The sequence below is a fragment of the Papaver somniferum genome, chromosome 7 (genome assembly GCF_003573695.1).
Source record: "Papaver somniferum cultivar HN1 chromosome 7, ASM357369v1, whole genome shotgun sequence".
In the NCBI taxonomy this organism is placed as follows: domain Eukaryota; kingdom Viridiplantae; phylum Streptophyta; class Magnoliopsida; order Ranunculales; family Papaveraceae; genus Papaver; species Papaver somniferum.
In genome coordinates, this window is record NC_039364.1 from 28099444 (window position 1) to 28122091 (window position 22648).

At 35.9% G+C, this 22648-nt stretch overlaps 1 protein-coding gene and 1 long non-coding RNA gene across 2 annotated transcripts; one reads left to right on the forward strand and one right to left on the reverse strand.

Annotated features, from left to right (window-relative positions):
• Positions 1-168: 168 nt before the first annotated feature.
• LOC113300623 (protein arginine methyltransferase NDUFAF7 homolog, mitochondrial-like) lies at positions 169-7700 on the forward strand. Its single transcript, XM_026549828.1, has 14 exons — positions 169-451; positions 545-618; positions 713-824; positions 2482-2564; positions 3577-3642; positions 3954-4054; positions 4613-4731; positions 5548-5588; positions 5816-5904; positions 5991-6171; positions 6247-6363; positions 6895-6939; positions 7203-7331; positions 7417-7700. The coding sequence occupies exons 1-14, from the start codon at positions 376-378 to the stop codon at positions 7549-7551; spliced, it is 1368 nt and encodes a 455-aa protein (XP_026405613.1). The 5' UTR covers positions 169-375; the 3' UTR covers positions 7552-7700.
• A 637-nt stretch (positions 7701-8337) lies between these two features.
• Positions 8338-9422, reverse strand: LOC113293476. Its single transcript, XR_003332324.1, has 4 exons — positions 9241-9422; positions 9049-9147; positions 8708-8960; positions 8338-8617 (listed from the first exon to the last, which is right to left on the reverse strand). It is a non-coding gene; the product is annotated as an uncharacterized LOC113293476 (long non-coding RNA).
• Positions 9423-22648: the final 13226 nt, after the last annotated feature.

A 22648-nucleotide genomic window follows, 5' to 3' on the forward strand; every position in this document is an offset into this window, starting at 1 on the left:
AAAAATCAGAAGTCAGTTTGACAATAATTTTTCGAAACAACCTCTAAAAACAGAAAAAATCAATTTTTTGTGAAGCAAAATAGTTCTGCTTCTATCCAAGATATGAGCCTGAAGTTGCGACTGAACATTCAGATTAAACAATTCTTTTGTTGCTTCGTTTCATTTGCATCATTGGATGTAAGCTTCCATAAGCTCTGTCCTGCCTTAGCCACAAGGCATAAGGTCAAGGTTAAGGTTGTCAAATACCCACCATCTCTTTAGAGTTTAGACCAATTCTCCTTTTGAACTCTTCATTTTTCCCCTGCTACTGAAAGGATCATCGACTATTGCCAAGATCAAGACCTCTTCACTGAGAGTGAAAGAAGCAATACGACGATGTCATTTCAAATTCACTCCATCAGGAAACTTCCTTTCTTCTTCTTCTTCTTCACTTCAAGATCGTCGCCTAAAGGTAGTAACTAAACTAAAACCCTAATCACTCACTATTAAAATTCTCTAAAACCCTTGTTTCTTATTATTTCTTCTTTCTCTTTGCTCTAAGCAGTTAGTTCGAGGATTTCTCCATCTTCTTCAGCTTTCTTCTCTACCAGCATTGTTGGAGCAGAAGACCCTATTCTTGTATGATTTCTCTCATTTTGAATTTTGATTACTTTCATCTTATGGGTTAGTAAATGGTGAATGCTAATCGTCTGTTTAAATTTTGTTTTTGTAGGTTAGAGATTATATTCATTCAGCTCTCTACGATCCAAACTATGGGTATTTCTCTAAAAGATCGGGTTCTGTTGGAATGCTCGAAACAAGCATCAAATTCAATAAACTTGAAGGTACTTTGCTCACCGAACCCCTAAAAACATAAAATGGTTAGATGTCTAGACGGATCCATTAAGGAAGAATCATTTGAATTAACAGTGTCCTGTGAATAATGAGTATTTCCTACTTAATTGGTTTCCAGCATGCTGTGTATCAGTCATTTAAGTTAGAGCTTGCCATGGGATTGTTAGATAGTTGAAATTGAGATTCAGATGAGTTTTTCCATTTGTTTTTCGTAAAGCTAAATATAAGCCATGATTGTGTACTGTTCTCTTAACTAGTTTGGCGACTCTAAACTGGATAAATTTTGACATCATACCAGTTGAAATTAGTTCCATTATGGTATAAGTATCATATGTATGTAGGAAATTCTATCCGATATCTTCCTGTGTGTTGTGTTGTAATAAGTCACATTATTTGAGGAACCATGAATCTGTAGTTTGCACTTAGGTTCAACGTAGGCTCAAAAGGTCAAAGGTTCTTCTTTCTTAAAGGAACAAGGCTCTTGCCGATCTCAGTAACTCTATGGGGAGTTGGAGACAGATGGTAATCTGCATAAGTCTAAACAGTCCACGTGCTAAGAATTGTGATAAATTCAGAAAAGGCCTTGACATATGTGATCTAGTAGGTCGACTTGATATATGAATGGTGTAATTGTACTTACTGTTAGCATCAATGATTTTCTTTGTTTTGCTTATGCATCTGTTCTGGACTCTAGCAAACGCACTCATCAGTCAGTATCTTAAGCGTACTTTATATGGTTCCGGAATTAATGGTAATCACTGTGTCTAACAGAACCTGCGGTGTGTCGTTCGCCTTTGATTGCCATTCTACTTAGTTAGCTTGTGCAGTTTACAGCTAGGGCTAGTCAAGTTTAGGTAAAGGCAATAACTAACTCCACCTGCATTACTTCTTAATCTCTTAACATAGGCGTACGGAGGTATATGGGAATTTTATACTTCTTTCATCAAGTTCACCTGTTGAAGCGTATTATTGTCCCCTATTAGTGTGATCAAATTTGATGTAAAACGAATTACAGAACACTTAGAGAAGGTGTAAAGCATCATTATCACTATCACTAGATGAGCACTGGGAGTAGACATAGAATCTGTAGGAATCTGAAGGGATGTCAGTAAACCTGAGGTAACTTATTGGAAATCAGGGAATTATTTGTTGCCATATGCTTTGGCACCGTTCTAGGGCTTACCTGTGGTTCTATTTGCTGTATTCTACTTCATTTAGGTTTCACTGGCTAGCAGTATTACAAGATGAAGATGGTTGGCTGGACAAAGGGTTCATGCTCCCTCTGCTCTATTCAACTGGTCCTATATATAAGGAGAACACTTAAAATAGGAAATCGTTTAACCTTCTCAGAGGTAATTACGTATATATTAACCTTAAATCAAGCACTTCTTCACTATGTCTTTAAAAGTTTTGAGAGTCTTGTACATAACTGTCTAGGGTCAACAGTCAAAGATAAGTTCTTGTTGTGTTCCTTTTTTAGTGATAGTAGTTTTTGTGGACCTAGTAATAATTTGTAAAAGAATGTTGCCCCTTCCCTCCCAGCCTTGGTTTTGTTCAAAGTTATCTTTTTCTACGTGCAGGAAAGAGAAAGTTCGGTGGCTAAATTTTAGATAGTGGTGTGATTGTTTGTTCATTAACATATTTCAGGCAGGAGGGCTTACTTGCGGCACTTGGATAAGATTTACAAGCAGAGTGATATATCATGGTTTACTCCAGTGGAGCTCTTTAAGGTGATATTTTGTAACTTCTGTTAACAGTTGAATCATTATGATATTTTCTTACGTAGACCCTCTAGGTTTTCTTTGTATTGCTGAATATTTAATCTCGCAGCCCTTAACTTTTCTTTTTGTATTTGTCACTACATCAACGATTTGGTTTACTTTGGTCCACTATGGTAATGTTACATCAGTCATGGTATGCCATTTTCACATCGACCGACTAGCGAACTAAGTTGTAGTTTCTCCACTTTTTGATGCAAGTTTAAATTCCCTTCTCTAGTTGAATGGCGTGGTGATGACCATATAGCTATAAGCTAAATGTTTATGAGTTACAAAGGAAGTTGAAGAACACAATTCTCAAATACTGGTAGCTTTTGATAAATTTTTTTTTGTTGTTGTTGTTGGATTGATTGTTAAACTATTCATCTAACTACACAATGGTAGTTATTAAGTGCTACATTATTAGGGCTAGAAAGGACAAAAACTACCGAACTATTGTAGTTGAAGAAAGTTCTGTTTTAAGCAAAACTACAGATACTAACAAATCATAGATATTCCCATTCAAAGGTATCTATCTGCTCAGTTGATCACTGCCTTAATTTGAAAGGACAAAAATAATTTTGCTACACCAAGAGATGATAAATATAGCTCAAAAGTCTGAAGTGCTGGCAATTGAAGTAACCATACAGATAAGACACTGTTGATGCTTTTCCAGACATAAAATTTTTAGTTCTAAAAGGACAAAAAGGAAGTGTTGTACCACCAGCAGATGGTAAATCTAGAAAAATGCTGAAATATGTGTGCAAATGCAACACCTACTGATTCCCTTCCAAAATCTCATTGAAATGTTATATTGAGGTCATACATATCATGTGGGTTAGTTTCTGAATTGCATATGATATAACAATCTACATCATGCATTAAAATATTTTGTTTCACTGTCAAACTGAGGTACGTTGATGTCTCTTGTATTATCTACTTAAGGGGATACATGAAGGAAATTAATAATTGTTGTTTCTTGTAGCCCTGGTATGCTCATGGAATTGCTGAAGCCATTATGAGAACGGCTAATCTTTCAGTTCCACTAAAAGTAAGCTCTTTTAAACTGATCCTGTCAATTTTGAAACTTTTAGTTCCAATTCATGTTTATCTTTGTCATATGCTTGTTAGATTTATGAAATATTGGAACTCTTAAGTAACCAAAATTGTTAGATTTCAATGATTCCGTAGCTATATCTGCAGTTAAATTTCTTGTCTGTTTGTCATGGATCTTAATTATGTTTTCTGCTCTCAAATTTGGTTGATCATAAGCTTCATGCCAGATCTATGTTTTGTTATTATTCCATTTCCTTGACAGGTTAATGCAAAACTAAGATTTTTCTTTATATTATTTGGAATTAGATATATGAAATCGGAGGTGGATCAGGAAGCTGTGCAAAGAACATAATGGATTACATTATGCTGAATGCCCCGTCAAGAGTTTATAATAGCATGACATACATGTACGTGTATTCAGTTTATCTTATCCATTTTTCAAGAGACTGATATGGCTTTTATGGTAGTACTCTTAAGCTTGAACATTGCTGTGTATAAGTGTATTTGAACTTTCAATCATCTTGCGTTTTCCCGAGCATGAAAGTATAAATTAACTTATGGTTTTGGATTAAGAGAGATTAAAGAAGTAGTTGAGCTCTAACTTTTACAGTGGGTACACAATATTTTTCCAATAATGGTTTGTGTGCTTCACTGGAGTTACTAAGAAAGTAGTGATTCGGCTTTTCAAAATACGAAAATGGTTCAGGCTACTTCTTTTGTAGTTAAATTACAAATTTTCTGATGATAATAAAAACAACAAAACTGTTTGCTGAATCAGTATTTAACTCAAATCTTGTTCAGACATTTATTCTGCCATTACAACTAGTTGGTATTCGTTTAATTTATTTTATGCATCTCTAGCAGCCTTTTCCTTAAATTTGCTATGTGAGAATCCAATATTACTATCTTCCTGTACCTGCGGTTCCCTCACAATTTTACTAAAGCGGGTTCTTGTTTGAGCTTAGCTCAGTAGAAATTAGTTCTTCATTGGCCAAGAAGCAACTAGAAACTGTTGGGGAGGTTCGTAGTCACTTATCAAAGTATCGAGTTGAATGTCGTGATGCTGCAGACCGAAGTGGATGGGGTATGTTAAATTTAACTCAAATACTTGATCCATGGTTCATTTTTATTGAGCAATTCTTCTTTTCTGGTGGAAAGAGATTTTATGTGTAACTTCCATATTGGTAACAAGTAAGCGAATTCACGTGGCTTAATTGAAGATGAACCTGTGCCTTCTGAATCTCTGATACTTCAAATATATAAGCACTTGAAATAACATAATTTCTCTCCTCAGATATTTGATGATATGTAAGACTATTACTTTGTTCGTCCTCTTGGCAATTTATTTTTGGAAGGCAATAAAGAAAACAGTGCTTGGTTCATATGCTGGTCAGAATGTGTGTCCCAAGGCACACTAGTTTAAGTACATTGTATGTCATAGTTATTCTCGTTTCTGTTCCATCATTCATATCCATTCTGTTCCTGGCATTTCAAAATTACTCGTCAATTTCAATAGATACTTATGTTGGTATTTGCTGTTAAAAGTTTAGGCCTTAGTAGAGTCAGCGCAACACCCATTCCTAACCTGCAATCTTTTAGGGCAACACTTGCTGATAGACACGAGACCAGCACGTGACCATAAGGCTCCCTGTTATAACAAAAACTTGACTATTAGGGGTACGAGTTTGTGCTTTATCTAGTACTTGTGAATTCCCAAAAGACAGTAATTTCCGAAGGAAGAAAACTTTCATCGGCTTGAGAAAGTATTTTATTTGCCATCGACTTCACCCTCTAATTACCACCTGTCATACGAGCATATCTATGCGTAATCATAAATTTAAAATATTTGTTGTATGTATTTTGGTAACTAATAATGGATTATTCGATTTCTTTTAAACAGGGGATGCGGACCTGCAGCCTTGTTGGGTGATAATGCTTGAGGTTTATACTATCTTCTATTGTGCACACTCTTATGATGCATCAATAAGCTTTCATTTCTAATCCTCACCCTTTTAAGTTCTGGTTGCATATCAACTTTTTTCTGGTCCCTCTCATAGGTTACACATGAAACTAAACGTAGCAAATAACAAGCTTAAATTTGAATATTTTCTTTGTAGGTTGCATATCAACTTTTATTTACTGATAGCAATTTTTGTTTTTAATTGTAGGTGCTTGATAATCTTCCTCACGATCTTGTATATTCGGAAAATCAAGTTTCGCCATGGCAGGAAGTATGGCTCCAGAAGCAACGAGACAGGTGAGAGAAATGAATATGTTGCAGGAGAAAAGGCTATTTTAAATATTCTATTTTTAACTGTACATTTTGTCGCTGATTCACTGTAGCTCGAATATCTCTGAGATCTATAAGCCACTACAAGATCAACTGATCAAGAGTTGTATTGATATAATTGATCTGGAGAAGGACCACACTACTGGGGGATCCAGAGGGATCACAGCAGCAAGAAATATTTGGTCTAAAGCTTTCCCAAAACCCCGAAGATCTTGGTTGCCAACTGGCTGTATGGTAAGAAAAACTCTGGAACAGTGCCATTGACTTTAAAACACTCAGATACTTATGGCGGAGCTTTTGAAAATGCAGCAACTTTTAGAGGTTTTGCATGGGGCACTACCGAAGATGTCTTTGATTGCTTCTGATTTCAGTTACCTTCCTGATGTCAGAATACCTGGCGAAAGAGCTCCTTTGGTTTCTACCAAGGTATTCTCTAATATCTGGGCAAAGCATTCAATTGTTTCAGTGCAGTTCCGTTTTTTTTGTCCTTATTCCAAGTAAGAAAGCACTTCAATTATTGATTACTCGATAGCTTAAATTTTTTTGTGAGACATCTTGGTGGGCGATTCTTACCAATATACCCCTTCAGTGGTATCTTCAGCTTGATTATGTTGATAAGGCCATGTTTCGTTAAAATGGTTTGCAGATAGCGAAATCCAAAATAACCATCGAGAATCCCTTCACCTTTTTTTCTTTTTCTTTTTTGGTATTGTTTACTTATCATAAGGTGAAGTATTTAGTAAGTGCGCGTAAATCTAAGACATCATAATTTAGTAAAGAACGAGTCATTTCTAGCGCACATCATACAACTTAATGGGTCAGCACATGTATAAGATGATTTACTGACCACGATAGAGCAGTTTTTCAATAGATGTCTCTGCAAAAATATCCAGTTCTTATTTATCAATTATATTTCTTTACAAATAAGGCTAACCCTTTTCCCTTCGAATTCTGCAGAAAGACGGTAGCAGTACGGATTATAACAGCTATTTAGATGCAAAGGTTTGTTTCACCGTTCTTTCCTACTCAAGTGTCTCTTTTACTTCCTGGTAGCTCTTAACATTTTCCAGCGAGGAATGCATAATTCTTTTGGGGAAAAATAAACAATAGAATCGTGCGATTTCCTTCAAAAAATGAGCTCAATATTGAGTTGGAGCACTTTGTATTTTGTTGAAGTTCTTATTTCCTCTTTCTTTTATTATCTGTCAAAATCTCCTCCAAATTGTGAACTAAGTAATAAAGCTTCAAGGTTTTTTTATTTGTAGGGTGATGCTGACATCTTTTTCCCAACGGATTTCTGGCTTTTGGAACGGATGGACCATTATTGTTCTGGCTGGAAGCCTGATGTAAAAGATCAAGCCTCTAAGAAAGGAAAGAAAAGAAGAACAATCACTGTAAGTCTTCGAAGATAATTCTAATTTTAGGGAGATTGGATTCTTCTAAACACATTGTAGTTCTAACATGTTTTGTTGAATGTAGCTTGGTACAGATCAATTTATGGAGGAATTCGGCCTCCCCACAAAGACAAGGACCAAAGATGGATATAACCCACTTCTAGACGATTTCACTAATACCAAGTTTTATATCAGTGTGCCAACACACAATACAAAATGAAGTCCTGCCTTTCCTACTGGAAATTTTTGGATCACAAAGCCAGAATTTATATTTACCTTTTAATAAAAATATTTTTCATTTAACACACAAGTTTCCACTTTCCATAAAATAACAAATAGTTAGTCTCTTTTTTTATTCTTTATCGTTCACAAAATAATGATCAGAGTTCACTTTATCATATTTTATTGATAATTAATCCATGATCATTACAGGGTAGGACTACATCACGTGCTGATATTCATCATCATTAAGCCATAATCATCTTCATGTTCTACAACTTTCCTGTCAGATGCAAGTACCTCTAAAAGAAGTTCCGTAGTTGACCTTAGTCTTGATAATAATCGATGGAGTTTTCCCCGTGGATATTCTTCTTTTCTTAAGTTTCGTAATTCCTTACCTAGTTAGCAATACGGGACGGCATACATAAGGGAATTATACGGATTCGGATAGATCGGATTCGGTCAAAAATCCGGTCAACGGTTCGTTATTCGGACATTAGTTCGGAACGGCATACGTACGTGCATATTCGTTTTATAAATGTGTGTTCGGCACTTAAAATTCGGCTTACATATATGATAGATTGATAAGTATTATGACCTTATTACGAGACTAATTTATTTGTATATGATTTATAAGATGGAAAAAAACATTTTAGCGTGATTATTTAACAAGAAGTAAACAATTTAATCGCATAAATGTATTATGAAACGAGTTTATAGACTTTTAACAAAAATCAACACATAAAACACTGGTTAAACAACTATCGATAGGAAATTTTAACTGCATAATTGTATTTAAATATAAAGTATATACAAAATCAAACAAAAACCAATCAACAGAACTCTGGTCAGAGAGTTACCTATGGGAGTTCTAGTTTGGAAATATCAATCGGATTTGGTCAGTTCGGATACGTTCGTGAATCATTCGTGAGGTCTATATAATCCGAAAACTAGGTTCGGAGTTCAAATAATTCGGAAATATCATTCGGATTCGGTCAGTTCGGATACGTTCACGAATCATTCGGGAATGATTCGTAGAATTATAACTAGGATTCCTTACTCATCATCTGTTACAACAAACAATAAGTTAAATGAAAATTTAGAAGCCAAATCAGTTAGATAAATTAAATAACTAAAAATAACCAAAAATAATATACCTCGTATAATTTCATCTTTGAGGTCAAATCAGAAGAAGTGTTCATGAATCCCATCCACTCATCTGGCACCCGAACTCCCATGTCTTGTAGATAAACTTCATATGCTTTTTCTTCAAGTTCGGAGATTTTAATAATTTTGGTCATGGTATGTTTTGTTAGTCGATCCAACTGCTTCCAAATCATCCACTCTTTGAATTCTTTAGGACATTCATATTCAGAAGAATGACAGACATCGTATAAATCACATTGATATCTGTTTCAAAAGAAATGTCAAGGGTATAAGAATTACTCAAGGAAAATTCATATAAAGAAATGATTTTTTTTTTTTTAAATAAACTCACCTCGCCTATCCAGTTATACAATCTGTTACGTTTAAGCTCAATTATGTAATCTTTAGCTTCAATGGACGTCATTTCCTCAGTTAATTTCGCAAGAGCTAACTACAAAGCAAAAACACGAATACTAATTATAACCAGATAATAACACCACAACCAGATAAGAAAATAATTATCATTACCGTATTATTTATTTACCTTGCTCAACTCTAGATCTTCAGATATTTCATTTTCTGTTGAATAACAACAATAATCGAGTTTCCTTTTTGTATTTTCTGAGAATTGGCTCAAGAAACAGAATTTCTCTTCCACTTGGAAAGTTTCTCAATAATCTACAAGCATACGCATTGTCATCATCTTACCTGAGTGAGAAATTTTTGTTTTAGGTGATTAATAATGTGTTTTGCTACATACGACTTGTTTCCTATTTATACGGAAATCACATTCCTAATATAGCTCTAATTATCCGAAAATAAGAAATTCCAAAAATAAACAATTTCCTTAAATTAAACGACAATAACCATTCCTGAAATTAAATAAAGGAAAATAGGCGGAGGGCCGGCTAGATCCGGTGGCATGACCAGCTGTGAGGCCCACCCCTCACAGACGGTTCCTATTTTACAAATTTGTAGGTAATTATAGTGGCAGGTTCACATACATTCGTTGCAAGCACACTGAAAATCCAAAATGGCCCTGGTTTTCTCGATTGTTAACCTTCATACTGTATTTACCTTTTTGTTACCTTGGATGTGCAGCACACTGAATGGTATAATCAAGATATATGTTCATATTTATTTTTTTCCTTCAAATTTTTTGTTTAGACATGTTTCCACCCATATGCCTTGGCATAATGAGTTCAAAATCAGTCATCAATTCTTTACCGTGCAACTTACATCACCTCCCGATACGTAATCGATCAAGAATACCTAGAGTCAGTACTGCTTTGTAGAGGTGATTAAGAGAACACAAAGAAAAGAATAATAACAGAAAGTAAATAACACGATTGTTGTTGCTAACTTCTTCTTCTTCTACTGCTTTGAAAGAAAAACTCTATTACAAACCATAATAATGACCGCACTCTCTCTCTCTCTCGTTTTTCTCTAACTTTCTAGCCTACAAATCTCCTCATTTTATAGGAGTGTAAACTTGTTGAAAAAGAAAATAAAGATATGAGTAATATATCTTACAACCCATAGGTGTGCGGCCCAAAACAGATGTCTTTTGGTTTTCCCATCTCCATGTATATACATGTAATATATCCATGTAACCTAAGATCTCTAATTAATAGAAATCCTTCTCTTCCTCGCCTCTTTGCTTTTCCCAATGATTATACTTCAAAACGTTATCATGCACGAAGCTATACCGCAGAGCTAGATTGAATCGATTTTTTTTAGTGGATTATTGGACATCAATTGTCGTCAAGCTAATGAAATCGCTAGAATCAAATCAGATAAGTTGGATCTATTTATTTCCCCTTGTTTTTGATTTTTGCATACCCAATCTGATTGGAATTATTAAATTTGTGTTTGCATATCGAATTTGATTGGGATTATTATTGAATTTGGGTTGAAAATGGATCTAATCATGCGTCATCCGTGGGTGAAAATTGATTTGAATATGTGATGTAGCATAATCAGGAATTACTTTGATTAATTAGTAATCTAATCTTTTGTAAATTTGGGATTGATTTGATTAATATATTTAGCCCCTGATCTTTAGTCGTTTTTAAATTTGGGATTGCTTTGGATAATGTTCAGTCCCTGATCTTTAGTCGTTTTTAAATTTGGGATTGCTTTGATAATGTTCAGTCCCTGATCTTTAATTTCAGTCATCGGTTTTTGTAATATGGGTTTGGGATGCGGATCTAGATTTGTCTCTTCGCGTTTCCGTGAAGAAGAAAAGCCGCGCAAGTCAACCCAGTCCGATCCGGTAAACTCGCCCAGACGAGTCGAACCGGTCCCTGTCCAGCCGAGTCCAGTCCCTGCCTTGAGCCTGTCCTTCTCCAGCAATGGTTTTAGGTTTCAGGGCATGCGCGACCAATGATGTTCCGGTTCTGTCTATATACGGTGGGAACCAAAGTGTAAGTTTGAGGTATGTCACTATAATTATAATGGCTTCCAGATTGAGTACTTTCTAGACTTATTTATTTATTTTTAATACATGTCTGGTTTTGTTTATTTTTGTCTTAAGATAAGTCTATATCATTTAAACGGTCAATTTAAACTATGACTGTTGATCTCAATCATTAAGAATTTTGGTCTTAATGCTATTTGTTCTCTTGAATATGATATTGGCTATAGTTGAATGGTGTATTTTGTTTAATTGGTTGTACCGACTCAATTCCAATGTATTTATTTGGGGTTTAGAAGTACTTGAGCTCCATTATTGTGTACTTGATATTTTCTTCCCAAATTTGAAATGTTCCGTGGGATGCAATCCACTAGATCGACTATTAAGAGTCGGTATTTTCAAAAGATACGTTGCAAATAAAATCACATGTATTCCAATTTTTGTGGAAGAACTCACAAAAGATGATATGAATCAGAAAATTTCAATTTATATACTTCATCTATAATACTAACGAACCGGTATATGTTGAAGTATGACGACAAGAGAATTAATTATTTTTAGTAATATACTCAACCTAAAGTAAGTGGTTGACATTTGTAGTGAGATTCTCTTGGCCTATTGAGATAAAGAAATTTCTCAAATAAAGCTAAATGTAGCAAAATTGAAAATGAAAAGTACCACGAAGTAATAAGGGTTAGACGTAATGACTCATATAAAGCGTGTGAAAAGGGACTAATATATCATGAGATAAAAATGTATTTTTTTCCCAGCAGTAATGACACCAAAGTATAGGTATCAATTGAACATGGGATCAGCTAAAACGTAATGCTAGCTCCCATCATAAATAAAAGAGTTGGAAATTCACCTGGTCATAGTTGTTGGTATATACAACGTAATGTGTACGTGTATCATAGTAGCAACCAATTTTCACATCAACTTTAATGGCAACAAGAATTTTGCCTCGCCAATTGACTATCTTATCGAGCGCAGCACTGCTCATTTTTTTCAAGATAGAACAAAGGCGTCGCAAAATCTCTAGATGTACCAAGAGATAATCACACCTTATTAAATTCCCAAGTAATCCGTGCAAATGGATATCATGTGGAACATCAAAATGATGAGAATGTAATTGATTGCATCTTTTCTAGTCTCTAATATATTTGAAAGAAAATATATTTTAGAGAAATGAATGAGTCAATCTAGTGCAATATAATTCACTATGATATTTGGATTATCGAATCCATATTGATTCTGACGATGAAATGTTGGAAACTGACTCATACAGGCTTTGGGTATAACCATAAAGAAACTTTGGTTGTGACATGATGATTGTTTTGAAAGAACTCATACAAATATCACTTTATTTGAGTGAACGAAAATGGGAAAAAGATTGACAGAATGCAAAGTGACGGCATATCTCGCAATAAGTGTTCTCTAAATTACTAGATGCACAACCCCCCTTCCCATTATGCTTTTAGGTAAGAAAGTATGTCACTCATTTTTACAAAGTCTTCAGTAAAACAGGATCGAGACCATCCTAAGATTCAAATGGTAAAAATTCCATATTACAAATAAAACAAGGTGAAATTTAGAAAAATATTCATGCAGAATGCGGACCATAAAAGTGACTTATGGCTGTGGTGAATGTTTTGACATTTTGGACTAGTTACAGTTCCCAAGAAATTTGCGTTTGGAAAACTACTAGCACATATTTTACATGTAAGGGCTCACCACCCCTTGTAAATGCGAGTGAATGTACATCAAAAGGACTTGATGGTTATTGCATGTTTAATAGGATCAATGAAGAGCATCCTATACCCCATGGTCTCGCAAAGGCTATCATTAAAGGTTACAGATGGTGCCTAAGGCATGGTTATGCGTACAAACCTACCTTTAATTGCTCGGGGAATATGCAATATTAACGCTTCTTTACTTAATTCATTTTAGAACCCAATATTAGTCAACCTTTTATGCGTACCAGTTGGTAACTGGATATAAGCCTGACATTTTGTGTTCTTACGCATTTTTGGTTGCACTATATATGTGCTCTTACGACTCCACGTCGTACTATGATGGGTCATCAAAATGATTAAGTGATTATTTTGGACAAGAATTTCCAACAATTATCCGCATTTTAAAACCTTTGGCAGGAGATCTCTTACCACTAGATTTATCGGTTGTCATTTTAATGAGACAGTTTTCCCGTCGTTAGTGGGAGATAAGAAGAAGTATTTTCTTAGGGAACAACAGGAATTGTCGTGGTGTGTTCCCACTGTGTCTCATATTGATTCTTGTACTCTACAAATGTAAATGTGAACTGACAAAGAATAATCGAATTTCAGAATGTACAATGATGTCGCTAAAGTGATGAGATCACACATACCAGCTGCAAACCTACCTACAAGGTTACGAATCCCAAATAAGGGATATACACCATAGACTAAGGTGTTGCAACTACACTTAGTGGAAGTGTGCTTGAGGCCATGACTCCATAAAGGAAGATGGAGAGACCACCAGGTTCGATCAATGCTCACCTACAATGGAAGTAGATGAGTAAGGCACAACCTAGTTTGTATCATTAATGAAATCATCTCATTTGATTGTCTCTGAATATGTCCATGAATCAAACTGGAGGACGCTCCGAAGTTTTAAATGATTCTAGAGAACAATGAAATCCCGACAGATTATGAGAATGCACATGAGTCAATGGAAGGATCATGCGTGCACAATGATGATATAATACATAAATAGTTGCTCCAGAAGTAGAGCACAATGAGATTGAACGATGCTTTATTTTTATTAATTTCAAATAAGTATCATATTTGGTCTACACAATCCAGGTAGAACTTAGTTCTTTGGCAAATATAGAGGTACTTGGAGTGGTAGTGATAACCAACCAAGTGTAAAGCCTATTGGACATACATAATTAATTTGTCATAAAGCATAATGAGAAGAAATTAGTCAAGTACAAATACTTTCCTTGTGGCGCGAGGTTTCTCACAAAGCCCTGGAATTGTTCTCTTGTAATGAACGTTATAGAGTTCCGCTACTTAATTAGCTTGGTAATTTCAAAAGGACCTGAAATGCAGCATATGTATGTGGTTGTTACGTATCTCTGAAAGAATCAAGAGATATAAGATATTTACAAAAGTACTTGTTAGAATTTTGTTTCCCGAATCAAGTAACTCTAAACCACAGAGTGCGTTTACAATTAGATGGAATGTTCACTTATAGATTGAAGCAATCAGGCGGATGTGGTATACCCGTCTAAGTGACTATTTGATTGGGAAGGGATAAACAAGTAAGGTTTCGTGCCATGCGTATTAAATAAGTTCCTGATTCAGAATTATATCTATCTATGTCGACGGTATAGACATGATAAGTACTCTTAATGGAAAATAGATCTTACAAGCTATTTAAAATCTGAATTTGAGATGAAAATCCTAGAAAATCTCGATCTTATCTATGTTCTAAAGTAGAAGACCGAGCTTGTGGTATATTATTCCACCAGTTTGCATATGTCCATTGTCAGGCAATTTAACAAGGACGTGCATGCTGCTAGCACTCCCATGATTAGTCGAGTTTCAAATGTACGTAAATGACCAATTCGTCTAAAGGAAGATGACGAAATTGGGTCGGGAGATGAAATTTCCTTATCTAAGTATAATAGACGCATTATTATACTTAGCATAATGTACTCGACCAAATGTTACATCCTCAATGAACTTGTTAGCTATATATAGCTCAGCGCCAACGCAACGTCATTTGAATGCTTAAAAGTAACCATTGACATAATTTTGTTTTATCCATGCAAAGACATAAAAAAGGAATGCTAACGAAAGTGCAATCCAAAAATTGTTGATTATGAAGGAACAATAATCTCTTCTCCAAAGAAAGTAATCAGGGGGAGATACTGTATAATTTTCTAAGTCATTACCGATATTCAGTTTCGAAAAGTACATGACTAAATGAACTGTCTGGAACAACTCTGAAAGTAATCAGGTGGAGATGCCGACATCAGGGGGAGGATCCAAGGATATGATGTCAACATATTTCACTTCGAAATTGAAGTTGTGTTGTACTCGTTTTCCCTTCGATCGAGAATAGTTTTTCCCAAAGGGTTTTGTTACTCGACAAGGTTTTTAGCGAGACAACACTAAAAGCATCAAGTATGTTGAACGTTGAAGACATAAAGATCGCGTTGATATTACTGAAATATCTGAATCAAAGAAATGAAACGCGATAGTCTGTTAAGCAACGTAACTTCTAGAATCAACAACAAGGTCTGAACATTCAAGTCACCAAAGTAAAGTGTGATAAACTTCTTCTCACTGCATTAGACTAATGAAAATTGTCTGACATCAAGGGGAGCATCTAATAGTGTGTTGAACTATTTTCCTTCACCGAGGTTGCTTTTTCCTTCAGGGTTTTGTTACTCGACAACGTTTTAATGAGACAACAACAAACACCGGGAATGTAATTTCCCAGCTAAGGCTATTATCTTTCCCACGAGGATTTTCTGCCTTGGGAGTTGTGAAGCAACTATTCAACTTCAACGGAGCAAAGTGATCATCTGCAACAGATCACCTTTACTTGCATCTGTCACGTTGCACTCTTTTCCCTTTGTCAAAGGTTTTGTCCCACTGGGTTTTCCTTGCCAAGGTTTTAATGAGGCAACGTATACACATCCAACTATGTTATAAGTTTACTTAATATTTTACTCTTTTTCTTTAGTTCAGGTTCTGTCCCTCTGGGTTTTTCTTGACGAAGTTTTAACGAGGCCATTAACTTAGACTTGTCGGTATTTGAAGATACTATTGCATGTGACGAACTACATGTAAAGTACGAGATAACATTTGAAGTACTACATGTGAATAGTTTTACCAAGGTTTTATCCCACTGGGTTTTTTCCTTTCCAAAGTCTTAATGAGGAGATTTATTTCAGCACAAGTTATCAAGGAGAAGAAAACATTTGAAGAACTATATTCGAAGCACTTTATATGAAACACTGTATACCGATTCTATTGGACCGCACAAGGGGGAGTGTTGTTGGGCTTACAACCCATAGGTGTGCGGCCCAAAACAGATGTCTTTTGGTTTTCCCATCTCCATGTATATACATGTAATATATCCATGTAACCTAAGATCTCTAATTGATAGAAATCCTTCTATTCCTTGCCTCTTTGCTTTTCCCAATGATTATACTGAAAAAAGATATGAGTTTTACAACTCATCTAAACTAGGAATCCTAATCTAAGTAAGGAAACCTCATCTAAACTAGGAATCCTAATCTAAGTAAGGAAACCTCAAACTTCTAGGCTAAGTTAACAAACTTCCACCTCTTCTAGTATTTTTCAGATACTCTCTTAGCCGCAATATGGCTCACTTACCTAGGCTAATGATTAGCCTCATCTGACAGTCTTTAGCTGTCTCTCTGCTTCTGTTTATTTACTTGTATGAATATAATCTTTACACTACTTAAGTTCTGTGCATATAATCTGCACATCCAACTATCTAGCTGTTGATATAGCTCTGTGAAGATAATCTTCACGTCACTCTTCTAGCCTTAACATGGCTCAACTTCTGTTACGATACTCCTGTATCATGACTCCCCATTTTAGGAAGCTGGAACTCAGGTGTAAGCTGTGAACTGAAGATGGGGAAACTCAATATCCCCCTGTTCCTTGTTGAACCACCTTGATTTACTTGGCACTTTTCCTGTACGTCCCACGCGAAACATTACACAGTCTCCTCTTTTGGTAGGCGTCACCTTTGCTTCAATAATACAATCTTCTTCAAGAACTTCTTCTCGTTCTATCCACAAGTCTTATACTAAAACATGTACTTTACTTATCTCCTCAATAAATCTTTGAGCTCTAGTGTCTTCTTCTTTAATTCGCACTTGGTTATAACCAGATTCGAGATCAAGTTTGGTGAAGAATATTACATCTCCATGCTCAACACCTCTCTTGGATGGTGTAATAACTTCTTCTTGGAATAGATCCACGAACTTCTTCTTTAGAGAACTTGATTCACTTTGTTGCCTGGTGGAAAGTGCAGTATGTAATACCACTTTCTTTTCCTCTTTGATCACATGCCTGATTAATAAAGAGAACTTCCCACAAGCGTTGATCAATCTCTTGACTTGGTTAGCGGTAACCAGTTTCGTGGGTAAATGGGTTTTACTAGCCTGAATCCGAAAATCGTTTCCATCTTTCTTGAACAAATATACACTCTCCCTATGATAGAGAACAGCGTCACGCTCCCACAAATATGGATTTCCAAAAATAACTTGAGCTACATCCAATGGCACAACATCACAAACAATCTCATCAATGAACTTGTCAGTGATACCAAATTTGAATTGACACTGCATTGATACCTTAAGTTCAGAATCCTTCTGTATCCATCCCAATGGGTAGGGTTTTGGATGTGGAGCTGTTGATAATCCCATTTGGTCCACCAACTTTTCTGAAATTAAGTTATTTTGGCTTCCAGAATCGATGATAGCCTCGACGATGCTTTGTTTTACTTGAATCTTGACATGGAACAATTCTTCATGTAGATTCACTTGTTCTGCGTCTGTTAGCTTGGTCATCAACAAAGGCTTTGGGTCTGGTTGATCTATTTCAGATATTGTTTCGGTATCCACAACTTCTGTAATCATAGTGTTCTTCTTAAAACTTCTTTGTCCTTCAGCCTCACGCAATTTCTTTGGTTTGAGATGAGGATAAAGAGTCCAAACAGTGTCTTTTATGTGACCTTTCTCCTGCAATGCTCACACACCTTTTCTTCTTGTTCAGCTAATAGAGACTTGTTCTTATTCGTCTCAACCCTTCTTTGAGTCATATCTTCCCCTCTCGAAACAAGTCTATTGTTGTCTGATCCTACAGCACCTTTAACCTTCTGTCCAATGGCCACAACTTTGTTTATAGCATCTTCAATGTCTTGTACACTGAAAAGTTTCAACTCCCTTCGTATATAGTCAAGCAGTCCACCATTGTACTTTCAAAAAGTCTCATCACTGGTCATATCTACATCCAAAGTCAGAGCTTGATTGTAGAATTCTGTAGTATAGTCTTGAACACTTTGTTGATATCGTTGTCGAAGATGCTACCACTTATACCATCTTTCATCCAGATAGCCCACAGGATAAAAGTGTTTCCTCATGAGAGTCTTAAATTGTTGTCAAGTCATGTTCTCGGTAATATACCTCTTCTTATAAGCTTTCCACCATGTTGAGGCATGGTTTGACAACTTCGGACTTGCAAAACTGATTTTGTGTGACTCAACAAGTTGGTGTACTCTGAAGTATGTTTCCAACTTATCTAGCCATCCATCAAGCTTTTCAGCATCCACGACTCCATCATAGTTAGATATCTCGAGCTTGAATTCAATTTTCAATCCTCCATATGGATTTTTATTTATTATATCATCTTCTCCTTCTTCAGATGAGCTTTCTTCATCATCTTCCTTTAATCCTTCTTCTCTATTTTTATATTTTGACTTGACAATACTTTCTTTTATGAACACAACAAGGGTATCTGCTAAATCTTGTACCTTACGTTCAATTTTAGCATACTTGTCCTCATCTGTTAGTTTAGTATCCTTATCTTCTTCACTTACCATCTTGGTTTTAGTACTTCCTCTAGGTTTTCTTTTGTCTGGTAGAATAACAGTTGCTTTCCCTGATCGCGTATATTGTTCACGTGTTAAGACCATGCCCCACAACTAGCCCTAGAAGTCAGAACATGGCTCTGGTACCGCTTGATACGTAATCGATCAAGGGTACCTAGAGTCAGTACTGCTTTGCAGAGGTGATTAAGAGAACACAAAAAAAAGAATAATAATAGAAAGTAAATAACACGATTGTTTTTGCTAACTTCTTCTTCTTCTACTGCTTTGAAAGAAAAACTCTATTACAAACCATAATAATGGCCGCACTCTCTCTCGTTTTTCTCTAAATTTCTAGACTACAAATATCCTCCTTTTATAGGAGTGTAAACTTGTTGAAAAAGAAAATAAACATATGAGTTTTATAACTCATCTAAACTAGGAATCCTATTCTAAGTAAGAAAACCTCATCTAAACTAGGAATCCTAATCTAAGTAAGGAAACCTCAAACTTCTAGGCTAAGTTAACAAACTTCCACCTCTTCTAGTACCTTCAAGATACTCTCTTAGCCGCAATATGACTCACTTACCTAGGATAATAATTAGCCTCATCTGACAGTCTTTAGCTGTCTCTCTGCTTCTGTTTATTTGCTTGTGTGAATATAATCTTTACACTACTTAAGTTCTGTGCATATAATCTGCACATCCAACTATCTAGCTGTTGATATAGCTCTGTGAAGATAATCTTCACGTCACTCTTCTAGCATTAACATGGCTCAACTTCTGTTACGATACTCCTGTATCATGGCTCCCCATTTTAGGAAGCTGGAACTCCGGTGTAAGCTGTGAACTGAAGATGGGGAAACTCAATATCCCCCCTGTTCCTTGTTGAACCACCTTACTTTACTTGGCACTTTTCCTGTACGTCCCACGCGAAACATTACACAGTCTCCTCTTTTGGTAGGCGTCACCTTTGCTTCAATAATACAATCTTCTTCAAGAACTTCTTCTCGTTCTATCCACAAGTCTTATACTAAAACATGTACTTTACTTATCTCCTCAATAAATCTTTGAGCTCTAGTGTCTTCTTCTTTAATTCGCACTTGGTTATAACCAGATTCGAGATCAAGTTTGGTGAAGAATATTACATCTCCATGCTCAACACCTCTCTTGGATGGTGTAATAACTTCTTCTTGGAATAGATCCACGAACTTCTTCTTTAGAGAACTTGATTCACTTTGTTGCCTGGTGGAAAGTGCAGTATGTAATACCACTTTCTTTTCCTCTTTGATCACATGCCTGATTAATAAAGAGAACTTCCCACAAGCGTTGATCAATCTCTTGACTTGGTTAGCGGTAACCAGTTTCGTGGGTAAATGGGTTTTACTAGCCTGAATCCGAAAATCGTTTCCATCTTTCTTGAACAAATATACACGCTCCCTATGATAGAGAACAGCGTCACGCTCCCACAAATATGGATTTCCAAAAATAACTTGAGTTACATCCAATGGCACAACATCACAAACAATATCATCAATGAACTTGTCAGTGATACCAAATTTTAATTGACACTGCATTGATACCTTAAGTTCAGTATCCTTCTGTATCCATCCCAATGGGTAGGTTTTGGATGTGGAGCTGTTGATAATCCCATTTGGTCCACCAACTTTTCTGAAATTAAGTTCTTTTGGCTTCCAGAATCGATGATAGCCTCGACGATGCTTTGTTTTACTTGAATATTGACATGGAACAATTCTTCATGTAGATTCACTTGTTCTGCGTCTGTTAGCTTGGTCATCAACAAAGGCTTTGGGTCTGGTTGAACTATTTCAGATATTGTTTCGGTATCCACAACTTCTGTAATCATAGTGTTCTTCTTAAAACTTCTTTGTCCTTCAGCCTCACGCAATTTATTTGGTTTGAGATGAGGATAAAGAGTCCAAACAGTGTCTTTTATGTGACCTTTCTCCTGCAATGCTCACACACCTTTTCTTCTTGTTCAGCTAATAGAGACTTGTTCTTATTCTTCTCAACCCTTCTTTGAGTCATATCTTCCCCTCTCGAAACAAGTCTATTGTTGTCTGATCCTGCAGCACCTTTAACCTTCTGTCCAATGGCCACAACTTTGTTTATAGCATCTTCAATGTCTTGTACACTGAAAAGTTTCAACTCCCTTCGTATATAGTCAAGCAGTCCACCATTGTACTTTCAAAAAGTCTCATCACTGGTCATATCTACATCCAAAGTCAGATCTTGATTGTAGAATTCTGTAGTGTAGTCTTGAACACTTTGTTGATATCGTTGTGGAAGATGCTGCCACTTATACCATCTTTCATCCAGATATCCCACAGGATAAAAGTGTTTCCTCATGAGAGTCTTAAATTTTTGCCAAGTCATGTTCTCGGTAATATACCTCTTCTTATAAGCTTTCCACCATGTTGAGGCATGGTTTGACAACTTCAGACTTGCAAAACTGATTTTTTGTGACTCAACATGTTGGTGTACTCTGAAGTATGTTTCCAACTTATCTAGCCATCCATCAAGCTTTTCAGCATCCACGACTCCATCATAGTCAGATATCTCGAGCTTGAATTCAATTTTCAATCCCCCACATGGATTTTTATTTATTATATCATCTTCTCCTTCTTCAGATGAGATTTCTTCATCATCTTCCTTTAATCCTTATTCTCTATTTTTAGATTTTGACTTGACAGTACTTTCTTTTATGAACACAACAAGGGTATCTGCTAAATCTTGTACCTTACGTTCAAGTTTAGCATACTTGTCCTCATCTGTTAGTTTAGTATCCTTATCTTCTTCAGTTCTCATCTTGGTTTTAGTAATTCCTCTAGGTTTTCTTGTGTCTGGTAGAATAACAGTTGCTTCCCCTGATCACGTATATTGTTCACGTGTTAAGACCATGCCCCACAACTAGCCCTAGAGGTCAGAACATGGCTCTGGTACCACTTGATACTTAATCGATCAAGGGTACCTAGAGTCAGTACTGCTTTGCAGAGGTGATTAAGAGAACACAAAAAAAAGAATAATAATAGAAAGTAAATAACACGATTGTTTTTGCTAACTTCTTCTTCTTCTACTGCTTTGAAAGAAAAACGCTATTACAAACCATAATAATGGTCGTACTCTCTCTCGTTTTTCTCTAAATTTCTAGACTACAAATATCCTCCTTTTATAGGAGTGTAAACTTGTTGAAAAAGAAAATAAAGATATGAGTTTTACAAATCATCTAAACTAGGAATCCTAATCTAAGTAAGGAAACCTCATCTAAACTAGGAATCCTAATCTAAGTAAGGAAACCTCAAACTTCTAGGCTAAGTTAACAAACTTCCACCTCTTCTAGTACCTTCAAGATACTCTCTTAGCCGCAATATGGCTCACTTACCTAGGCTAATAATTAGCCTCATCTGACAGTCTTTAGCTGTCTCTCTGCTTCTGTTTATTTACTTGTGTGAATATAATCTTCACACTACTTAAGTTCTGTGCATATAATCTGCACATCCAACTATCTAGCTGTTGATATAGCTCTGTGAAGATAATCTTCACGTCACTCTTCTAGCCTTAAAATGGCTCAACTTCTGTTACGATACTCCTGTATCATGGCTCCCCATTTTAGGAAGATGGAACTTCGGTGTAAGCTGTGAACTGAAGTTGGGAAAACTCAATATCCCCCTGTTTTTGTTGAACACCTTACTTTACTTGACACTTTCCTGTACGTCCCACGCGAAACATTACACAGTCTCCTCTTTTGGTAGGCGTCACCTTTGCTTCAATAATACAATCTTCTTCAAGAACTTCTTCTCGTTCTATCCACAAGTCTTATACTAAAACATGTACTTTACTTATCTCCTCAATAAATCTTTGAGCTCTAATGTCTTCTTCTTTAATTCGCAATTGTTATAACC